The sequence below is a fragment of the Olea europaea genome, unplaced genomic scaffold, assembly GCF_002742605.1.
Source record: "Olea europaea var. sylvestris unplaced genomic scaffold, O_europaea_v1 scaffold635, whole genome shotgun sequence".
In the NCBI taxonomy this organism is placed as follows: domain Eukaryota; kingdom Viridiplantae; phylum Streptophyta; class Magnoliopsida; order Lamiales; family Oleaceae; genus Olea; species Olea europaea.
Window position 1 is genome coordinate 1 of NW_019264714.1, and position 18556 is coordinate 18556.

Below are 18556 nucleotides of genomic sequence, written 5' to 3' on the forward strand. Positions count from 1 at the left end.
AAGGTAATCATGTTCCAGCTATAATTCTTTGGATCCTTATTTTAATTGTCTAACATTCTCCTCCTTAGATCCAAACTCAAGTAGAACACTTTCAACAAAACTCAAACACCTAACCTTCGGAGGAAAGGACTCTAAGTAGTTGAATCCTCCTACAATTCTATCACCAACACCTATAAATACGCGGCCAAGGCTCGTTATTGAGGTACGCTTTTATAAAACAATTGTATCATATACTTTTGCACAATCCCCTGTTTGATTTAAGCATCGGAGGGGCGACGAGCACACACCTCGTTGCCTTTGTTTCAGGTACCGGAAGACGCAGTTCGTGTTCCATCTCAGTCCTCAAGCTCGGGATCTACCAGGTACGATTTTTGGTAACATCATATATGATCTTCAACATTAGCAACTGCTGGATGAGATTTAGATGGCAAACTGTTTGATCTAACATGTAAAGCCATTTGAAATCTAAATTTTGACGATCAATAAAAAATTGAATCAGCTATATATTTATAACTTGGATGATCAATAGAAAAGTTGAATCAGGTATATAGGCAGATAGACTCTAAGGGACAGAAAGGATATTTTCCACCAAATATGTTGGCTTACTATCGTTGTAATTTTATTATATGACTGCACACGAGTACCTTGTCCCATTGATGTTGGAAAGGAAGGCCACTAAAATGTTAAAAATTTGTATGTGCCAGAAATGATCCGAATTAAATGGATCTTGTAGATCTCTGTATGATGCTGCCATAGTTGAACCAGAGAACAAAAGGAATCATGACAGCAATTCATTCGCCATAGTTTTATGTCTACCTGTAGAGACATATCAAAATTTTCCTTCTCCGACGCAACTTTGTATACAATAATTTTGAAGTGGAGATGAAATTAAATATTGGTGCACATGAGTAGATTGTTATTGTTTGAAATTATACTCATAAGCCTCTGTATTGGCATAAAATAATTAAAATTCCAACTAAAAGGAGAATTTTTCTAACCAGTCAACTTTTTTCGGCTAGAGTGAAATATGTTTCCGGCCTAAGGATTTTTTTAATATTGAATAAATGCGTCATATGCAAAGTTTATTAGTACATATGTAAAGTGTTTCTCTCTTCATAGAAACTGACGAAGTCACTTAAGTAAGGTATGTACATCCTCGTGGCATGCACTAGTTGCCATGAAAAAGGGATTTGTCACTACTAGCAGGTCCACATGGCACACGGGCATTGGTTTGATAGTAATGCTGGTGTGTGTAGTGGAATTATTATGACGGTTGATGAACTCACAAGGAGTCAAGCAAGGGGGTGGCATCATAATTTTTTTTCCCAGCAAGTTTGCTCGACATGAGCTACTTTAAATTCCTAGAACTTTTTAATTGTAAGTCATTATCTGGCATCTCATACGGCAGTGGAGTTAGCTGACTATCTCTATTAATTGACATACTTGTCTTCTCTTTTGTGTACGTATAAAAGGGTTTCTTGAGAGGAAAATTTTTAACCTTAACATCCTAGTTTTTCATCTTCTCTTTGTGGGTTTTACAAAGAGTAGGATAGGTAGGCGTGATAAAGCTTTGGATTTTTTTCCTACAGTAAAGATTTGGGCTGGGCAGATTCTATACAATCGTAATTGATGCTATCAAAAATCGTACCTGCAGATTTCTTGAGCTTGATGATTTGGGTTGATCACGATCGTAGTCTTTCGGTACCTGAAACAAAGGCAATGAGGTGTGTTCTTGTCGCCCCTCCGATATTTAAGTCAGAAAGGAAATTATATGCGTGAGGCTATATGCTGGAGAACAATGAAAAAACATACCTGAATAATGGCTCAAGGTTCTGTATTTATAGTAGTAAGCGACATTCTCCTAGTGAGACTCAACTATCTGGATATCCTTATCTCTTGGAGTCCTGAATGGTTAAGGAGTTGTTCAAATTCCATAATTATATCTGGGATAGAGTCCCTGTGGGAGTCAAGTGTGTGGTTGAGTTAGAGTCCTAATTGCGTAGGAATTCTAAAGGGTCAACAATATCGTAGGTTTGTGAGGGGAGCATATGCTCGAGGACTGCTGGTGCTCGAAGACAAGTGTTGGAATGCGCGAAGCAAACGGGGTAGGAAGTGGTCGGGAAAAATAACCCGAGGCCACCATATGCTCGAGCACTCGTAGGTGGAATTGCAAGTTCATCTAAAATTGGTTGTCGGGATAATGTAGTGATCGGGTTGTAGGGAATGTCAGTATCATTGGCCCCCGTGCACATATGCTCGAAGCTTTCATTCGAGGATATGATGCAAAGAGGCTTGAAACAAAAGCTCGGGGTATTTAGTTCGAGGACATTTTTTATGACAGGTGTTCAGAAGGGCTGACGTGCACTGAGGTAAGCCCTAAATAGGAAACTGCGGTAAAAATGGTAGGGGGTGGATGTAGGACACGTGGCCAGATCTGACGGTCGGGGTAGTGACCTTTGGACTACCCGCTCCTGTTGCCTATAAATACTCTCTCCACATTTCATTTTTCACTTTTTACTCTCAGTAAACCTCTCTTGCTAATCGTCGGGATCAGAACTTTGAGTTTTTAGGCGTCGACTTTAAGGTAAGACCTCGAGTTTTTAAGTTATTCTTTAGGTAATTTTTTACCTAGGTCAGGATGTCTAACAGTAGTAGTAGAGAGTCTTCGTCCTCCTCCTCGAGGAGTACTCCCGAGGACATAGGATGCTCGATCATACCTATGGCCATCCCAATTAATGCCCAACCTCGGGCACAAAGTATCCCGACCCCATTTAGGTACCCCGAGGTTCCTTGTAAATTTAAAGAGCATCTAGCAATATCGACGGCTAGGGAGCATGGGCTCATGCCGAAATGTAACATTAGGACGCCATGGGTAGAGGATAGGATGGCCTTTGCTCGGGATGGAGAGTTCGTGATTTTTAGGGACTCACTAAAGGGGGGATTTAGATGGCCCCTGCATCCCTTTTTTGTGTCTTTATTGATCGAGCATAACATGAGCCCTGGACAGCTCGTGCCAAATGGGTGGAGGATGCTCACCTATTTTTTTATAGCCTGTAGATACCTAGGAATTAGCCCATACATTGATCTTCGTAGAATGGTCTTCGACCTGAAACAGCTACCTCAATATACTTGTTTTGCCTACCTTTCATGCCGAGGAGGCTTTAGATTACCGAGGATGCCCAGTTCATTGAAATGATGGAAAGAAAAGTGGTTTTATATCGTACCTCAAGATAGTGACCTTCCTTTTAGTCCTAGGTGGGTTTTGCCCGACACTCCCAGGTTTTGTGAAGGCCAGGCCTATTTTGAGTCTTTAGAAAGGCATAGGATGATGTTAAAAAACCTTGAGCCTCTTGTATATGATATAGACGACATCCTCGATCTCGTGGATGTGAAAGGCACCGAGGGTAGGGATCATCTTTTTACCTTCTTCCTTATTGATCTGTCTTTGAACAATACGATTGTGCTCATGTCAATGACTTTTTTTTTTGCAGAGATGACTTTTGATCCTTCAGCTCTCAAACAGGCCCTGAACAAAAAGTCGAAGGCCCCTCAAGCTCGAGCTCCAGGTCAAAAGAGAGGGAAGAAGAGAGCTCGAGATTCAGGCCCTGAGAACATTAGGTGTGGGCCAGGCGAACCTTCTGCCCGGGGACAATCTTCGACCATACAGGCCAATGAAACTCCAACTGCCCCTCCTCGGTCATGTCCTCGGCCAAGGAATACCCCTGGGGTTGTTAACCTCGAGGATGAGGTCCCCCCTATGCCTTCATTCCAAAGCCAAGATCCTGACCGGCGTCCCCTGGGGTCCAGCATCGTGGACAAATATCGAAAGGACCTCGAATTTGACGAGGGAATGAAGGCTCTTGAATCCCTTACACTAAAGGTAAGCTCGCTCAACTTACTTGGTGTAATTTATGGGTTTATATGATGTGATCGCTTAAGCTCGGGTTCATTTGATGCAGGCTCTGAGCATTGCCCAAAGCCTTTCTCTAAAGGGAAAGACGAGGCTATAAAAATGCTGAGCTCAAGGATACTTCTCGAGCACATGAGAAGAGGATAGCCGACATGGAAGCTGAGCACTTCCTTCTCCAGAGGGAGCTCAAGGACTCGAAGAACGACGTCCAGAGGGCTTGGGAAGAGGTTGGGGCTGCCAAGGACGAGGCTGAGGATTTAAAGCTCAAGATTGAGCGTTTGAAGATTAATTTCGAAATTCGCCTGGCTGAAGCTCGAGGGGTTGCGATCGAGGATTTCAAAATGTCCAAGGAGTTCAACGGGCTTAAGGGAGAGTACGCCATGGGCTCGTACTTCCACGCTTTCAAAGAGGCTTGGACATTTTTGAGGTCGAAGCCCGACGCCAAACCCGAGGATTTAAAGAGCATCCTTGAGGTTGCTGATGACCTCGAGCTTTCAGAGTCCGAGGAAATCGTCGAGGACCATGAGGTCAATATTGACGACGAGGATGCGGCGGAAGAGCAGGGGAGCACGGCATCGGGAGAAAGAGCCGAGGGCCTAGATTAGTTTATGTTTTTCTCATGATGACATCCCCCTTCTTTTGTATTTTGAACAAGTATTTTGCTCGATCTTAGATAATGTTCCATTTATGGTATTTTGCTTGATCAAGTATTTTTCATTTTGCGCGAATATTGACGACGAGGATGCGGCGGAAGAGCAGGGGAGCACGGCATCGGGAGAAAGAGCCGAGGGCCTAGATTAGTTTATGTTTTTCTCATGATGACATCCCCCTTCTTTTGTATTTTGAACAAGTATTTTGCTCGATCTTAGATAATGTTCCATTTATGGTATTTTGCTTGATCAAGTATTTTTCATTTTGCGCGATCATGTATGGCCGATGTCTCGATCATGACAAACTCAAATAGCTCGACGTTAAGATGATTCAATAACTTGATGCCTAAGATGAATTGACAACTCGATGCCTAGATTAATTAAATATCTCGACGCCTAGACGAATTTTTAGCTTTGACGTACGCGAGGATGTATTAGTTATCTCGAGGACTCAATTTATAAAATCATTTATGAACATTAAAGCATGTACACGAAGTTAACTCAAAGACTCAATTTGTAAAATCATTTATTGTGTTGAGCTCGAGTATGTACAAAGTTATCTCGAGGACTCAATTTGTAAAATCATTTATGAACATTAAAGTATGTACACAAAGTTACCTCGAGGACTCAATTTGTAAAATCATTTATGGACATTATGTGTTGAGCTCGAGCATGTATGCATGACGACGTAATCGTATCGACCTATAGCGTGATTCCCGAGGACAGTAATGGCCTTTTTATAAGATCTCTTATACCATCGATCGGGCATTGTGTGGTCGGGAATGTTACTTGACGTGCTTGCGCGGGGCAAGGCTTGTTGATTGCTTACGCAGGGCAAGGCTTGAGTTGCTTGCGTGGGGCAAGGCTTGTTGATTGCTTGCGCAGGGCAAGGCTTGAGTTGCTTGCGCGGGGCAAGGCTTTTTTGATTGTTTGCGCAGGGCAAGGCTTTTTGTAGTTAGATCATATGTTGACGAATTCTTAATTCTTATTATACTTTAAAAATAGACTTGGCACACAGGCCTGACAACTAAAAATGTGGACCTTGGCACGCAGGCTTGACTATCAAAAAATAAAACTTGGCACGCAGGCCTGACAATTGAAACGTGAACCTTGATGCGCAGGCCTGACTACTGATAACCGGAAGACCAAGTTACTTGTAATATATCTTTAAGTTCTCGGCGTTCCATGGTCTTGGAAGCGGCCTTCCTGACATATCCCTTAAATTGTTTGCGCCTCCTTGGAGTTGTTGTATGACTTCGAAGGGCCCTTCCCAAACTGGTCCTAGCTTTCCCGAAGCATGACCTGCTGCTTCTGCCCTTCTTAACACAAGGTCTCCAGCCCTGAATCTTTGTGTCCTCACTTTTTTTATTGAAATACTTTGCTATTCTATCTTGGTCAGAGGCCATTTTTAAAGCTGCCAGATTGTGAACCTCTTCCAAGAGGTCGAGTTGTTCAGTGGTGCGCCCTGCATCTTTGAGCTCAAGTCTTCTTTGGCTGGGCAACCTGACTTCAATAGGGACGGTGGCTTCAATACCGAAAGCTAACATGGAGGGGGTTTTCCCCATAGCGGTTCTGTAGGACGTTCTATATGTCCAAAGTATGGAGGGTAACTCGTCAGACCAGGAACCTCTTTCCTCTCCAATCCTTGTACGGAGATCTTATAATATAATCCGATTGGTTACTTTGGCAAGACCATTACTTTGAGGATGGGAAACCGAAATCAGATGGTGATCGATCCCTAGGTTGGAACAGAAGTTTTTAAATTGTGCATTGTCAAACTGCCTGCCATTATCAGTTATGAGGACTTTCGGTATCCTGAACCTGCATATGATAGATCTCCAAATGAAACCTCTCAACTTAGGCTCTGAAATTGTTGCTAAAGCCTCGGCCTCAACCCACTTAGTGAAGTACTCTACAGCCACAGCCACAAACTTCAATTGTTCCCTAGTTATCGAAAAGGGACCAAGGATGTCAATTCCCTACAGCTCAAATGGGGTCGTGCAACTAATGCTAGTGAGGCCTTCTGCGGGAGGGTAGATGACATTGCCAAACCTTTGGCACTTGTCACACTTCTTGACATATTCCTGAGCGTCTTTCTTCATGGTTGGCCAATAATATCCATACCTTATGAGCTTGAAGGCTAATGCCCGAGCTCCTTGATGGTTCCCACATACACCTTCATGAACTTCTTCTAGGGCCTGGGATGATTCGGAAGGCCTAAGGTATCTGAGATATGGAAGTGTGAGGCTCCTGCGAAATAAAACACCTTCAATCATGCAGTACCTCAGAGCTTTGGACCGGATGCTTCTCGCTGCCCAAGGATCCTCTGGAAGACTGCTATGTTTTATGAAGTCCACTATTGGGTCCATACACGATGGCTCATTATCAATATCCATGACGCTTATGGTCTGATTGATGCTTGACTCGGTTATAATTCTGACATGGACTGTCCTGTCAAGCCCATTGATTCCCATGAACACCAATCTTGACAAGGCATCGGCCCTACAGTTCTTAGCCCGAGAAATTTTTACAATTTCACAACTCTTGAACTTTCTTTGGAGATCATGCACTTTCAAACAGTATAAGCTCATCTTCTCATCCTTCCTATTGAACGTCCCTTCGATTTGTTCAACCACCAACTGGGAATCACTGTAAATTTTGATATTTTCAAGCTCGAGATTTATGGCGAGTTCCATGGCTATGATGACGGCCTCATACTCTGCTTCATTATTGGTCCCTTCAAACTCGAACCTGAGTGCACACTGAATGTTTATCAGCATGTCTGGGCTTATGATTATGACCACTGCACCCAAGCCCGAAGAGTTTGATGCTCCATCTATGAAAATTTGCCACATGCCTGTGGTCGAGCTCGAGCTACCATCTGGCCCCCGAGGCCTTAGGGTGAGTTCTGCAATGAAGTCAGCTAAGGCCTGAGCTTTGATAGAAGGACGGGGCTTGAATTCTATGTCAAATTCTCCAAGTTCAATTGCCCACTGCAGTAGTCTTCCTGAAACGTCTGGTTTCTGAAGAATGTGTTTTAGAAGCTGATTGGTGAGCACAACAATAGGATGTAACTGAAAATATTGCCGAAGTTTTCGTGCTGCTACTATCAGTGCAAGGGCAAGTTGTTCTGCCAAAGTGTATCTTGTTTCTGCATCAAGTAGGACTTTGCTTACTTAATAAATGGGTTGCTGGCCTCTGTTAACCTCTTTCACCAAGACACCACTCACTGCATTCTGAGATACGGCTAAGTACAAATACAGAGTATCTCCGGGCTTGGGTTTGGTAAGGATAAGAGGAGATTCCAATGTCTGCTTGAGCTCCTGGAAAGCCTTCTCACACTCTTCACTCCATTCAAAGCAATGATTACCCCTGAGGGCTTTGAAGAAGGGGAAGCACATGTTTGCTGCTCGAGACATGAACTTATTTAAGGCGGCTACCCTACCTATCAACTTTTGAATCTCTTTCTTGGTCCTTGGCGATTCCATTACTGCCAGAGCTTGAATTTTGTCGGGGTTAGCCTCAATCCCCCGATGAGTGATCATGAAACCCAGAAACTTTCCTGAAACTATGCCAAATACACACTTCTCTGGGTTGAACTTCATCTTATATTTTCGTAGGGTGGCGAACACCTCCTCAAGGTAGGATATATGTTCCTCCACCTTCTTACTTTTCACAACCATGTCATCCACATAGGCCTCGATGTTCTTCCCTATCAAATCGACGAAGACTTTGTTGATGAGCCTCTGATATGTTGCCCTAGCATTTTTCAACCCAAATGGCATCACCCTATAGCAATATATGGCTAAATCAGCCATGAATGAAGTCTTCTCTTGGTCTTCTTTGGCCATGAGGATTTGATGATACCCTGAGAATGCATCTAAGAAGCTGTACAGTTTATGTCCGAATGTGCTATCCACAATATTATCGATCCTAGGTAGCGGGTAGCTGTCCTTTAGGCATGCCTTATTCAGATCTATGAAGTCAATGCAGACCCTTCACTTACCTCTGGGCTTTTTCACCAGAACAACATTAGCGAGCCAATCGGGGTATTGGACTTCCCTTATGAACCCCGCTCCCAACAATTTGCCGACTTCTTCCTGAATGACCACACGTCTTTTCGGTGCAAACTGTCCCTTCCTTTGCTTAACAGATTTGGCCCTTGGGCTGATATTAAGTTTATGGACAGCTACTTCTAGGTCTATCCCTGGCATATCCCCCACCTTCCATGCAAAAACATCAATGTTGTGGGACAGACAACTGATGACTTTCTCTCGGAGGTTGGCCTTCAGATCCCGACCAATAGTAACAGCTTTTTCGTGCTCAAGCTCGACCACTTCCAATTCTTCAACGAGGGCCAATCTACCCCTTGGCTCGAGCTCGAGCTTCAGGTCTGCGAGTTGCATGACGTCAGCACTCATGCCTCGGATGCTTGTAACATAGCACTGTCTAGCCGCTGTTTGGTCTCCTCGAACTACTCTGATGCAATGACCTGTGGAGAACTTCATGGCGAGGTAAAAAGTTGACACAATAGCCTGGATCTTATTCAGCTCGATGATGCCTTCAGGGATAATGACTCCACCACCAAATCCTTATAGGGGAGTTTTTACTGCTTTGAGATGTTTGGGAGAGATTCCCATTTTGGCGAAAGCCTCCCGCGACAGTATGTTCGCGACACTCCCGTTATCAACCAGAATCCTCCTTACTTCGAAGTTAGCCACAACCGCAGAAACGACCAAGGCATCGTCATGAGGATATGATATTCTTTCCAAATCTCTTGCACCAAAAGTGATGTCTCTAACTTCATCACTGGATTCTCTTGGGGTATGAGCATGTTGGCGGGTATACTGCTTTCACCCATTACTTGTGTCTCCGCCGGACGCTATGTCCCCAACGATAATATTAATAGTTCCGGCAGTGGGTTGAGCACTGCTTCCAGCCCCAGGCTCTTTTCGATTGTCACAGTCATTCCTTGGCCGTTTATCATGACCAATGTAATTCTTTAAAAACCCTCTTTTGATAAGGGCTTCAATTTCTCGCTGTAAAGCATGACAATCATCTATAGTATGCCCATGATCCCGGTGAAATTCGAAATACTTGCCCCTATCTCTTGTGTCAGGGGACGACTTCATCCTTGAAGGCCACTTTAATTCTTTCATATCCTTAACCTCCATCAAAATGTTTGTTTTAGAGGTGTTCAACCGAGTGAGAGGTGCTGATGGCGCCTCGTTCCTGCACTTATCCCGGGGAACCTCATGCCGGGAGACGGGATCATGTTACCTCTTGTTCTCTGTCTTTTCATGGGAAGGACCAGGTCTCCTTGGATTTAGTGTTTCCTCTATATTAATGTATTTTTCAGCTAGGGTTAGGAGCTCAGTCATTGTCTACGGCGGGGTCTTTGATAAAGACATCTTGAAAGCTTCACATCTTACGGCGTAAGTGAGGGCGGAGATAGCTGTTGTGATGTGGGAGGTCAGGTATTTGAAACCTTTCCTTGTTAAACTTTGTCATAAATCCTCGCAGGATTTCGGTTGGTCCCTAGCGAAGTTGCATGAGAGAGGTCGCGGTCTTCCTGATTTGCTTGCTACTTGCAAAGAAGGCTGAGAACTTATCAGCCAAATCTGAGAATGAGGCTATGGAGTTGGGCTCCAATGTCGAGAACCAATCCCTAGCAGCATTGGTCAGCGTTTGTGGAAAGGCTTTGCACATAACCTGATCCGGCACAACTTGCAAGTTCATGACATCAGTGTATACATTGAGATGGTTGATAGGGTCGGTCGTCCCATCATACTCTTTAATGTGAGGATATTTGAATCTGTCGAGCAAGGGATATGTTTATATCTCTGGCGTGAATGGAGTGTTGGGGTGAAACCTGTTGGCCCCCGAGCATTACATTGTAGGCCAGTTGTAATTCCCTCTTGAATGATCTGGGCAATTTCACCGAAATCCATGGCGACCGATCTTGAGCCCGAGGCCATATTATGAATTCCCGAGGTTCCTACTCCGCCATTTGCTGGGTTTGGTGGTCGTGCTCGAGCATCGGCCATAAAATGGCTATGCTCTGCCTGCGCTAGCGACGGATGCAAATTTCTTTGACTTAACAGTTGCGTGAGCGTGGTCACCTGCTGACGCAGCTCTTCAAAGGCTTTGGTTGTGATGACTGCTGGCAGAGGTGTGGGCACTCCCGAGGATTCTTCATGAGGAGCCGGTTGATCTTCGACAGGATGAGGGATGGGAGTGGATGAGCTTGCAGAAGGAAGACCTGATCGCGTGTTAACCATGGCTTTTGGTAGCGTTTCCCACAGACGGCGTCAATGATGCTACCAAAAATCGTACCTGCAGATTTCCTGAGCTTGATGATTCAGGTTGATCACGATCATAGTCTTTCGGTACCTAAAACAAAGGCAACGAGTTGTGTTCTCGTCGCCCCTCCGATACTTAAGTCAGAAAGGAAATTATATGCATGAGGCTATATGCTGGAGAACAATGAAAAAACGTACTCGAATAATGGCTCAAGGTTCTGTATTTATAGTAGTAAGCGACATTCTCCTAGTGGGACTCAACTATCTAGATGTCCTTTTCTCTTGGAGTCCTGAATGGTTAAGGAGTTGTTCAAATTCCATAATGGGATAGAGTCCCTGCGGGAGTCAAGTGTGTGGTTGAGTTAGAGTCCTAATTGCATAGGAATTCTAAAGGGTTAATAATATCGTAGGTTTGTAAGGGGAGCATATGCTCGAGCACTCGTAGGTGGAATTGCAAGTTTATCTAAAATTGGTCGTCGGGATAATGTAGTGATCGGGTTGTAGGGAATGTTAGTATCAGTAATAATTTTCATATAATGGATATTTCTATCTTCGATAGTATTTACATTTTGTATTTTTTTTTCATATTTTAATTTTGTGGTTTATAATATTTTCTCTAAACAAATATCCTTTGAGAAAATCGAGGAATTGGACTCAATTTCCAACAATTAGGACTCTCAAAACTTACGTTGGCCATGCTACTTGTCATGACTTGTGCCTTAACTTATTTAGTGCACAATTCAAGACATATACTTTGGACGTTTGAGGTGTGCGCTCATTTTTCTCCATCCTTTCACATAATTATCAGCAAGATCTTCTTTGGTAATCTGAGTACTAAAATTTGACATTTCTATCATGGCTATATGTATATATATGTCATTCTCAATTTTTTTTAAGAATACGACATTTGCATAAGAAGATGTCATAATTTTAATTGATAACGTAATAAGATGTCCAATGGCACATAGCATTGTTCAATTAGTATTGGACAATGTGGAAAAACTTTATACAAAAACAATTATTATGTTAGAGTAGAAATCAAATAAATTTTATTTATTCAAACTCCACATTTTCCAGTTCTCTCTGTAATTTTGGACAGACAAAAAAGGAAATAAGTGTATCTTATGGGACGAAGAGAGCATAGTGAATGAATTTCATGTCCTAATGATCTGAAACAGAAAGCGGACATCATTTGAATATTTTATTCGTTATAGATAATGCATGCATTTGAAGCTGAAAAATTGGATAATTCAGATAGTGGAAATTATCAAAATAGCCAATTTTTAACTTTGCATTTACAAACATGTCACTTTTTTTTTTTTTGACATTGCAAGAATGTCAATTTTAGACATATTAGCCCCTCTAGCCAATCTCAGATACCCTACATGTCCTAATGGAAGAAATTGTACCAAAATTAAATGAGATTTGACCCATGTGCAGAAATTGTACATAAACCTGTCGTGTGAAGTTGAAGAAAAAGGGAAAAAATTAGACCCCATACCAATGGAAAAAGTTAAAAAAAAAATCAACCCCAATTTTTAGGGTTTAGTTCATACTCTTCCTCTCTTTGTGGCCGGCATTGGAAAGATCCAAGAAGGTCGAAGTCCACATCTCTTTGAAGTCTAAGCCCTGCCGTCGTCGACTCTCTTCATCTCTCTGTGGCCGGTGCATTCGAAAGTTCGAAGAAGGTCGAAAGTCCACATCTCTTTGAAGTCTAAGCCCTGCCGTCATCGACTCTTTTCCTCTGTCTGTGGCCGGTGCATTCGAAAGATCCAAGAAGGTTGAAAGTCCACATCTCTTTAAAGTCTAAGCTTGTCGTCGTCGACTCGCCATCCACGCCGCTGCCTGCGTAGCCTTGCCGTACCGATAGGTTGTATGTAATATGATTTTAGATTTTAATATTCTTTCTCCTTTTTTATTTTGCATCCAACAATTTGTTAAGCGTAGTGGGCTAAATTGGGGATAATTTATTGAAGATTCGAAAACCATTATGAAAATTGTAATGAAAATGCAGTATCCAATTTCCAGTGTTTGTGTACCATAACAATGAACTATAGATAGTTTGACAGTTGAATATAGGGAAAAAAATGATGTAAATAGCTTTTTGAAAAGATGATTAATTTAGTTTACAGCATAAACATTAGCACATAGCCCAAACGAAAACCTAATACATAATCAAGTCATAAGCATCCAACTTCCAGAAAACTACCAAAAAATTCTTAGGAAAGATTGAAATGAAAAAGATTCCCATGTTAAAATAATAAAATGTGGCACCTCATAGAAAAATTTAAATTATTTTATTAAAATTATGTTTCGTAGTAGCTTAATATATACACAAACCATTATTATCAAAGTGTTGAAGATGCCAACTATACTAAAGGAATAAACCCTTTCAACTTTAGCTGTTAACAACTATGAGTTAATGTCAAGAAATTATTGTCCTAAATGACCTCTAATCAATTCCAAGTTAGTAACAACTGATACTCATGTTCCCTTTCTCTCCATATGTAAGATCAAAGCAAAGACAATTAGCTTCATAGTTAACTCCCAACAAGGTGCATTCATAAAAAAGAAAGAAGCAAGCACTATCAAGAAAAACTCAAACCACAAAAAGATCAGACAGTGTGAGAAGAGCGTTGTGGAGAGGAGCAGGTTGCTCCCAGTCTGAGGTTGCGTGTGGGGTTTACTTTAAATTGTAAATATTTTTAATAATAAATTAGTTGTGTTGATTGGTTCGTCAAAGATCTTGTTCGGAAAAACTCTAAATTGTCAACTTATCAGTTGGGCCTCACATACATATCGTCAAAATTCTTGTAATTGTGGATCTCATAACTGATAAGTTACAAATTAAAAAATTGTCCAATTTATTCAATTTATAAGTCCACTTATTTTGATTTATACAATCTATGAATTTTAACTTGATAGTTACATGTATAGAAAGTATTTAAAAACATTAAATCAATTTTTATCGATGTATTTCGTGTGATTTATATGTACCGCCTACTTCTACTATACTCATCACTTATAAAAAACATTAGTGGTTATTGTGGGTGGACTTTTGTTTGTATTGGACAAAAGACACGAACATCGAAACATCTCGTGCTTGTGATATTTTGTATCCCTCTAACTAAATTTAATTTTCATGGAATGTCGATGTATAACTTCAGACATACATGGGAATATTTGGTGTAGCCAATTCCCGCTACTGCAAAAGTCAATTAATGTAATACAAGTCGTTTAGAAGATTTGGTTTCCGATGATTTCGTTTGGTTTAGGGAAAAACTATCTCATGCTAGGATTTGGTTGCTCAATTTGATAGGATACGTAGGATGGATAAATATTTATTTTCTTTCATTTCTTTGATTGTCTCAATTATTGTTGACCATGTTGAGGTGTACAAAATGGTGTCATTGATTGTTTTAAGTATTCGTCAAATAGTTGAGATGTATGATATTGTGTCCTACCTACTTTGACCTACCTACTTTGACCTCTATAATTGTTTCGTTCAAATTACTTGCATACATGTCCTTCATTGTCTCAGATTGACTCTCCATTTATGCTCACTTACTTAAATTTGTTTCCTATTTTTGATAATAAGTACGGTAACTTGAATGACTACGAATCCGTAGCTTCTTTTCATTTTTTCCGTATCATCTACTTCTATGTTAGTAATGATCATCATAGTGTTGCTGACATTTCTCAACACTCTTTCGTGTCAGATATTTTGTTTAGGGAAAAAATTATCGACGCGTGTTTCTAACTTTGGGGGTGTGGTCATATTCCGGATACATTCATAGCTGTTCTATTCCAAGCCTCCCATTCGTATATACCAGGTGAGGATTCGTAACACTTTCTTTCATTTTCAAGTGGGCTAGACATATGGGGTGTTTTTATATGTAACTTACGTTAAATCCTATGCTTGTATGGTGATATATGCATAAATACGATTGGCTATCTTTCCAGTTCCTAGCATGCATGTCTGCCTTCACACATCCTCAGTTATTACTTCTCAAACATACTTGTATGTGGCACTGCCTGATATGTTGAACTTGCACCCCTTAGCACTTATAGCAACTCCTAGTGAACTGTCGACCTCGACACTTGACCCTCTATTTTTCTCGACAGTTATCCTATCATCCCTATTTGGACATCAATCTGCGGTATCGACAGATGTCTACAGATAGTCTGTCGATATCGACGTTTGATCTCTGTACTTCTCGACAGATCATTGTTTCCATGCATGATGTCGCTTCATTATACCGTTAGACATTATACAATATTGTTTATGTTTATAATTTAATCCCATGGGTTTTGTCAACGCACCTTGCAGGGCAAATGGACTTTAAATTCCTGATTCTAGAAGACGCACGGTTGCGGGCCCACATTTCCCAACGCAGCAACCTCAAGTACGTTAAGACCGTGATGGATCATTTTGACTAGCGGCAACGCGAGGACTTTTGTAACTCTCCCCTCGGGTATCTGGCTGATGTTCCAGACATTCAATTCTCTGCCCAGCTAATTCTACAGCTAGTGTTTTGAAGAGTCCACACAGAAAAAGTGAACGAGCTTTAGTTCAATGTGCAAGGCCACCTGATGAGATTCAGTCTACAAGAGTACGCTGCTGTGATGGGGTTAAGATGCCATCTATTCCCGGAGGGGGATGATTTCGATCGATTGATTGAGAGGAAAAGGTTGAAAGAGAGGTACTTTAAGTCTAATGACAAGATATAATTGGCACAACTATAGTCTACTGTTGCCCGACCGTCAACGACGCATGCTGATCGCTACAAGCTAGGGTTGGTTCTAATTGTCAAGGGAGCTTTCAATGCTCTGGATAATAATGTCGGTATCCATTTGCCAACACTATCAATGTTCGACGACATGGACTTCTTTTTTTCCTACCCTTGGGTAGAGTTGGATATAGGCGATTGTTGCACGGGTTCCGGGGTAGCTTTGCAAGAAAATTCCAAAAGGAGAAAGAGATTACATGCACGGTGCAGGCTTCCCCATTGTCTTGCAGGTACGTACGGTTCGTAATATTATCATAGCTTGCATGATTTACCCCTCCGGTAGCATTACACCTATAATCTCGATCATTTGAATGTGTTTCTGTTGTTGCAACAGGTTTGGGCATACGAGGTGATTCCAGAGATTGGGAAATGCTTCGGTCAACGAGTCAGTGAACGAATGCCATGACTTCTTCGCTGGTCCGCACGAAAGCAGCCATAGCATCGTATGTACGATGCATTTTTCAAGAATGTACAGGTACAATTACGACATGTGTTCGTGTTTCCTTTACCATCTCGTGACAATCTGTTACGTTCTCATGTGATTATCATAACCTTATTTTGCAGCTGCATGTGTACGCCACTCTTCGCCCCATCGATGCAAAGGCTGAGCAGCCATATTTGTCCACTCTCATGCCGTACGATGATCCCCCAGTGTCCGTGCTTGATGACATTGTGAGGACTGTGCTTGGGCTGTAGTTTCATTCTTTGCACGTCGATAGTGGAGTTGGTGGACAGTCGGGAAGGCAAGATTTGGGCGACAGAGTCCGTAGTGGACGAAATGGTGACGGTGAGACATCCGGAGATGATGACAGCGATGGGCAGTCAGGAAGTGATCACGATGGCGACGATAGTGAGGATTGCAATGGTGACAACAGTGAGGATACTAGTGAGTCTTCCACCCCTCCGGCGGCACCGGTTCCTTCACGAATGGAGAGGAGAAGTTGAGGAGCTGCTATTGGACCAAAGAATCCTCTTCGAGATGCGACTCCGGAGTGTAAAGCTTGAAATTGAACAGCACGTGACATTTGAATGTACAAGACTCCGTGAGTTCATTGCTTCCTTAGTGGCCCCACCTCCCCCCACCACCTCTTCGTGCTTAACAGGCGCCATTGTTGAGCCCGATGCTTCAGGTTGTTCACCACAAGGTTTGGATCTGACACGTGCTATTCTGTTTTATTTTCTGAAATTGACCACGGTCCAACCGTGCCCAACGTACCTATTTTGAACACTTGTTTCATGTCACAATTGGGATGTAGACGTACATAGATGAGGCACAGACCTATTGTCCACTCCAATTGAAATGGGAGTCGACAAAGGATGTTCACAGCCTCCAGGTACGTGCGCTATTCACGAGCAATTCTAGACATTTTATTGCCTGGACGTTGTATGATGCTTGAGTTGGGAGATGTAATGTACTCTCATTATGTCATTGTTGCTTTCTACAGACGGAGCATACGGTCCTCCATGCACGGACGAGGGGGAGCTGCTTGTAGGAACTGAAGACTTGCCAGGTATGTGGGTAATTCATGCACAAATCGAAACATGTTATTTCATGGACTATGCATGTTGTGAAACTTGACATAACAAATGTACTCACATTATTTTATTGTTGTTTTCAATAGAGGGAGCTGACATTGTGCCATGCCCGGACGTCGAGCACGAGCCGTTGCCCACTCCAATTGACGATAAGCAAGGTATTGCATCCATTACGAGCACTTTTTGCAATTTTATGTCATGGCATTTGCTTCCTTTGCCACTTCATGTAATGCTATGCATTTACGTGTGTTCTGTTAATAAGATGGAGCTAATACAGAGCCCTCACAAGCGGCTGCGGTCAGCGATTTAGAGTTCGACAGTTGCAACGTCACAGATGGCGAAGGTAAGTTCATTGCATGCGTTACTAGTACGTATAATACGTCTGCTTAGTGGACGTCATCTACGGTAACTCACTTAGCCCTTCCATTTTTACGTAGGTGTTGTCGCTGACGTACCTGTTCCCGCCCCTATACCAGAAGCCGGAAGCAGAGTTCCTAAGATGAGACGACGCTCCGCCCGGCTGCGACGTCCTGTTCCTGCAACGAGGACTCCGTACATGAGGGAGAGGAGAAAGACAATAAAGAAGTAATTGTGAATGAAGTGTCGGGATGGTAGGACGATGGGGTTGTTTTTGGTTTTGCCTTACCGTTAGAGGCGTGCAGATGGTGAACGATGTTGAGGGGAACAATTAATCACTTGGTTTTACGTTTATTCTAACATTGACGCTTGAATGACTCTTGGCATGTGTGTTGGAATTTTGACGCGGGCCTAACATTTTGCCTTGCCGTTAGTTATGACATAATTCATGTCTACTTTTGATGACATTTTGTTCTACTGTTACAGGTCGGATAACTTGTCCATGTCTTATATTACGTGAACAGTCCAAACGTAAGTTCACATGATAAGCGTTGTTTGTCACACTCATACATTAACCTGCTTGATTATTTTCCTCTTGCAATGTTTGTTCTTGTCTCTTCGCATCTATTGTACTTCATCTAATGTGTTTATTCGCTTTTGAGATATGTTCTCTGCATATTTCTAATACTATGTTATCGTTTAAGTTAGCTTTTGAAAATGATCTTTGCATTCTTCAATTTTTTGAAGTTGTCCAAGTTTTGACTTGGTGTCTATTTTAGTTGTCATCACCACGCATTTAATTGTTTTCAGTAAGTGCTCTTCAGTGAAAATAGGATTTATCCCTGGCAGTTGTTCGCGAAATTATTTGTTTCGATTTTTAAATCCATCGCAAGTGTACGGTTCGTTAACAAGTAGTAAAATGGACTATAAGTCCAAGTATCAATCCCACGAGGATTGAATTAGTTCAAATTAATCTAATATGACCTTAACCGAAACACGACAAGCAAATTG

The 18556-nt window shown here is 42.0% G+C and overlaps 2 protein-coding genes and 1 long non-coding RNA gene across 3 annotated transcripts; 2 read left to right on the top strand and 1 right to left on the bottom strand.

Annotated features, from left to right (window-relative positions):
- Positions 1–3497: 3497 nt before the first annotated feature.
- On the top strand, positions 3498–4627 carry LOC111389946. The gene is made up of 2 exons (XM_023014934.1): positions 3498–3880; positions 3960–4627. The coding sequence occupies exon 2, from the start codon at positions 4063–4065 to the stop codon at positions 4513–4515; it is 453 nt and encodes a 150-aa protein (XP_022870702.1). The 5' UTR covers positions 3498–3880; positions 3960–4062; the 3' UTR covers positions 4516–4627.
- A 1060-nt stretch (positions 4628–5687) lies between these two features.
- On the bottom strand, positions 5688–9941 carry LOC111389949. Its single transcript, XM_023014937.1, has 7 exons — positions 9841–9941; positions 9425–9792; positions 8567–9151; positions 7757–8428; positions 6613–7711; positions 6410–6504; positions 5688–6217 (listed from the first exon to the last, which is right to left on the bottom strand). Exons 1-7 carry the CDS (start codon positions 9939–9941, stop codon positions 5688–5690), a joined length of 3450 nt encoding a protein of 1149 aa, XP_022870705.1.
- A 6965-nt stretch (positions 9942–16906) lies between these two features.
- LOC111389934 lies at positions 16907–17353 on the top strand. Its single transcript, XR_002701828.1, has 3 exons — positions 16907–16986; positions 17098–17163; positions 17275–17353. It is a non-coding gene; the product is annotated as an uncharacterized LOC111389934 (long non-coding RNA).
- The last annotated feature ends 1203 nt before the right edge of the window (positions 17354–18556 follow it).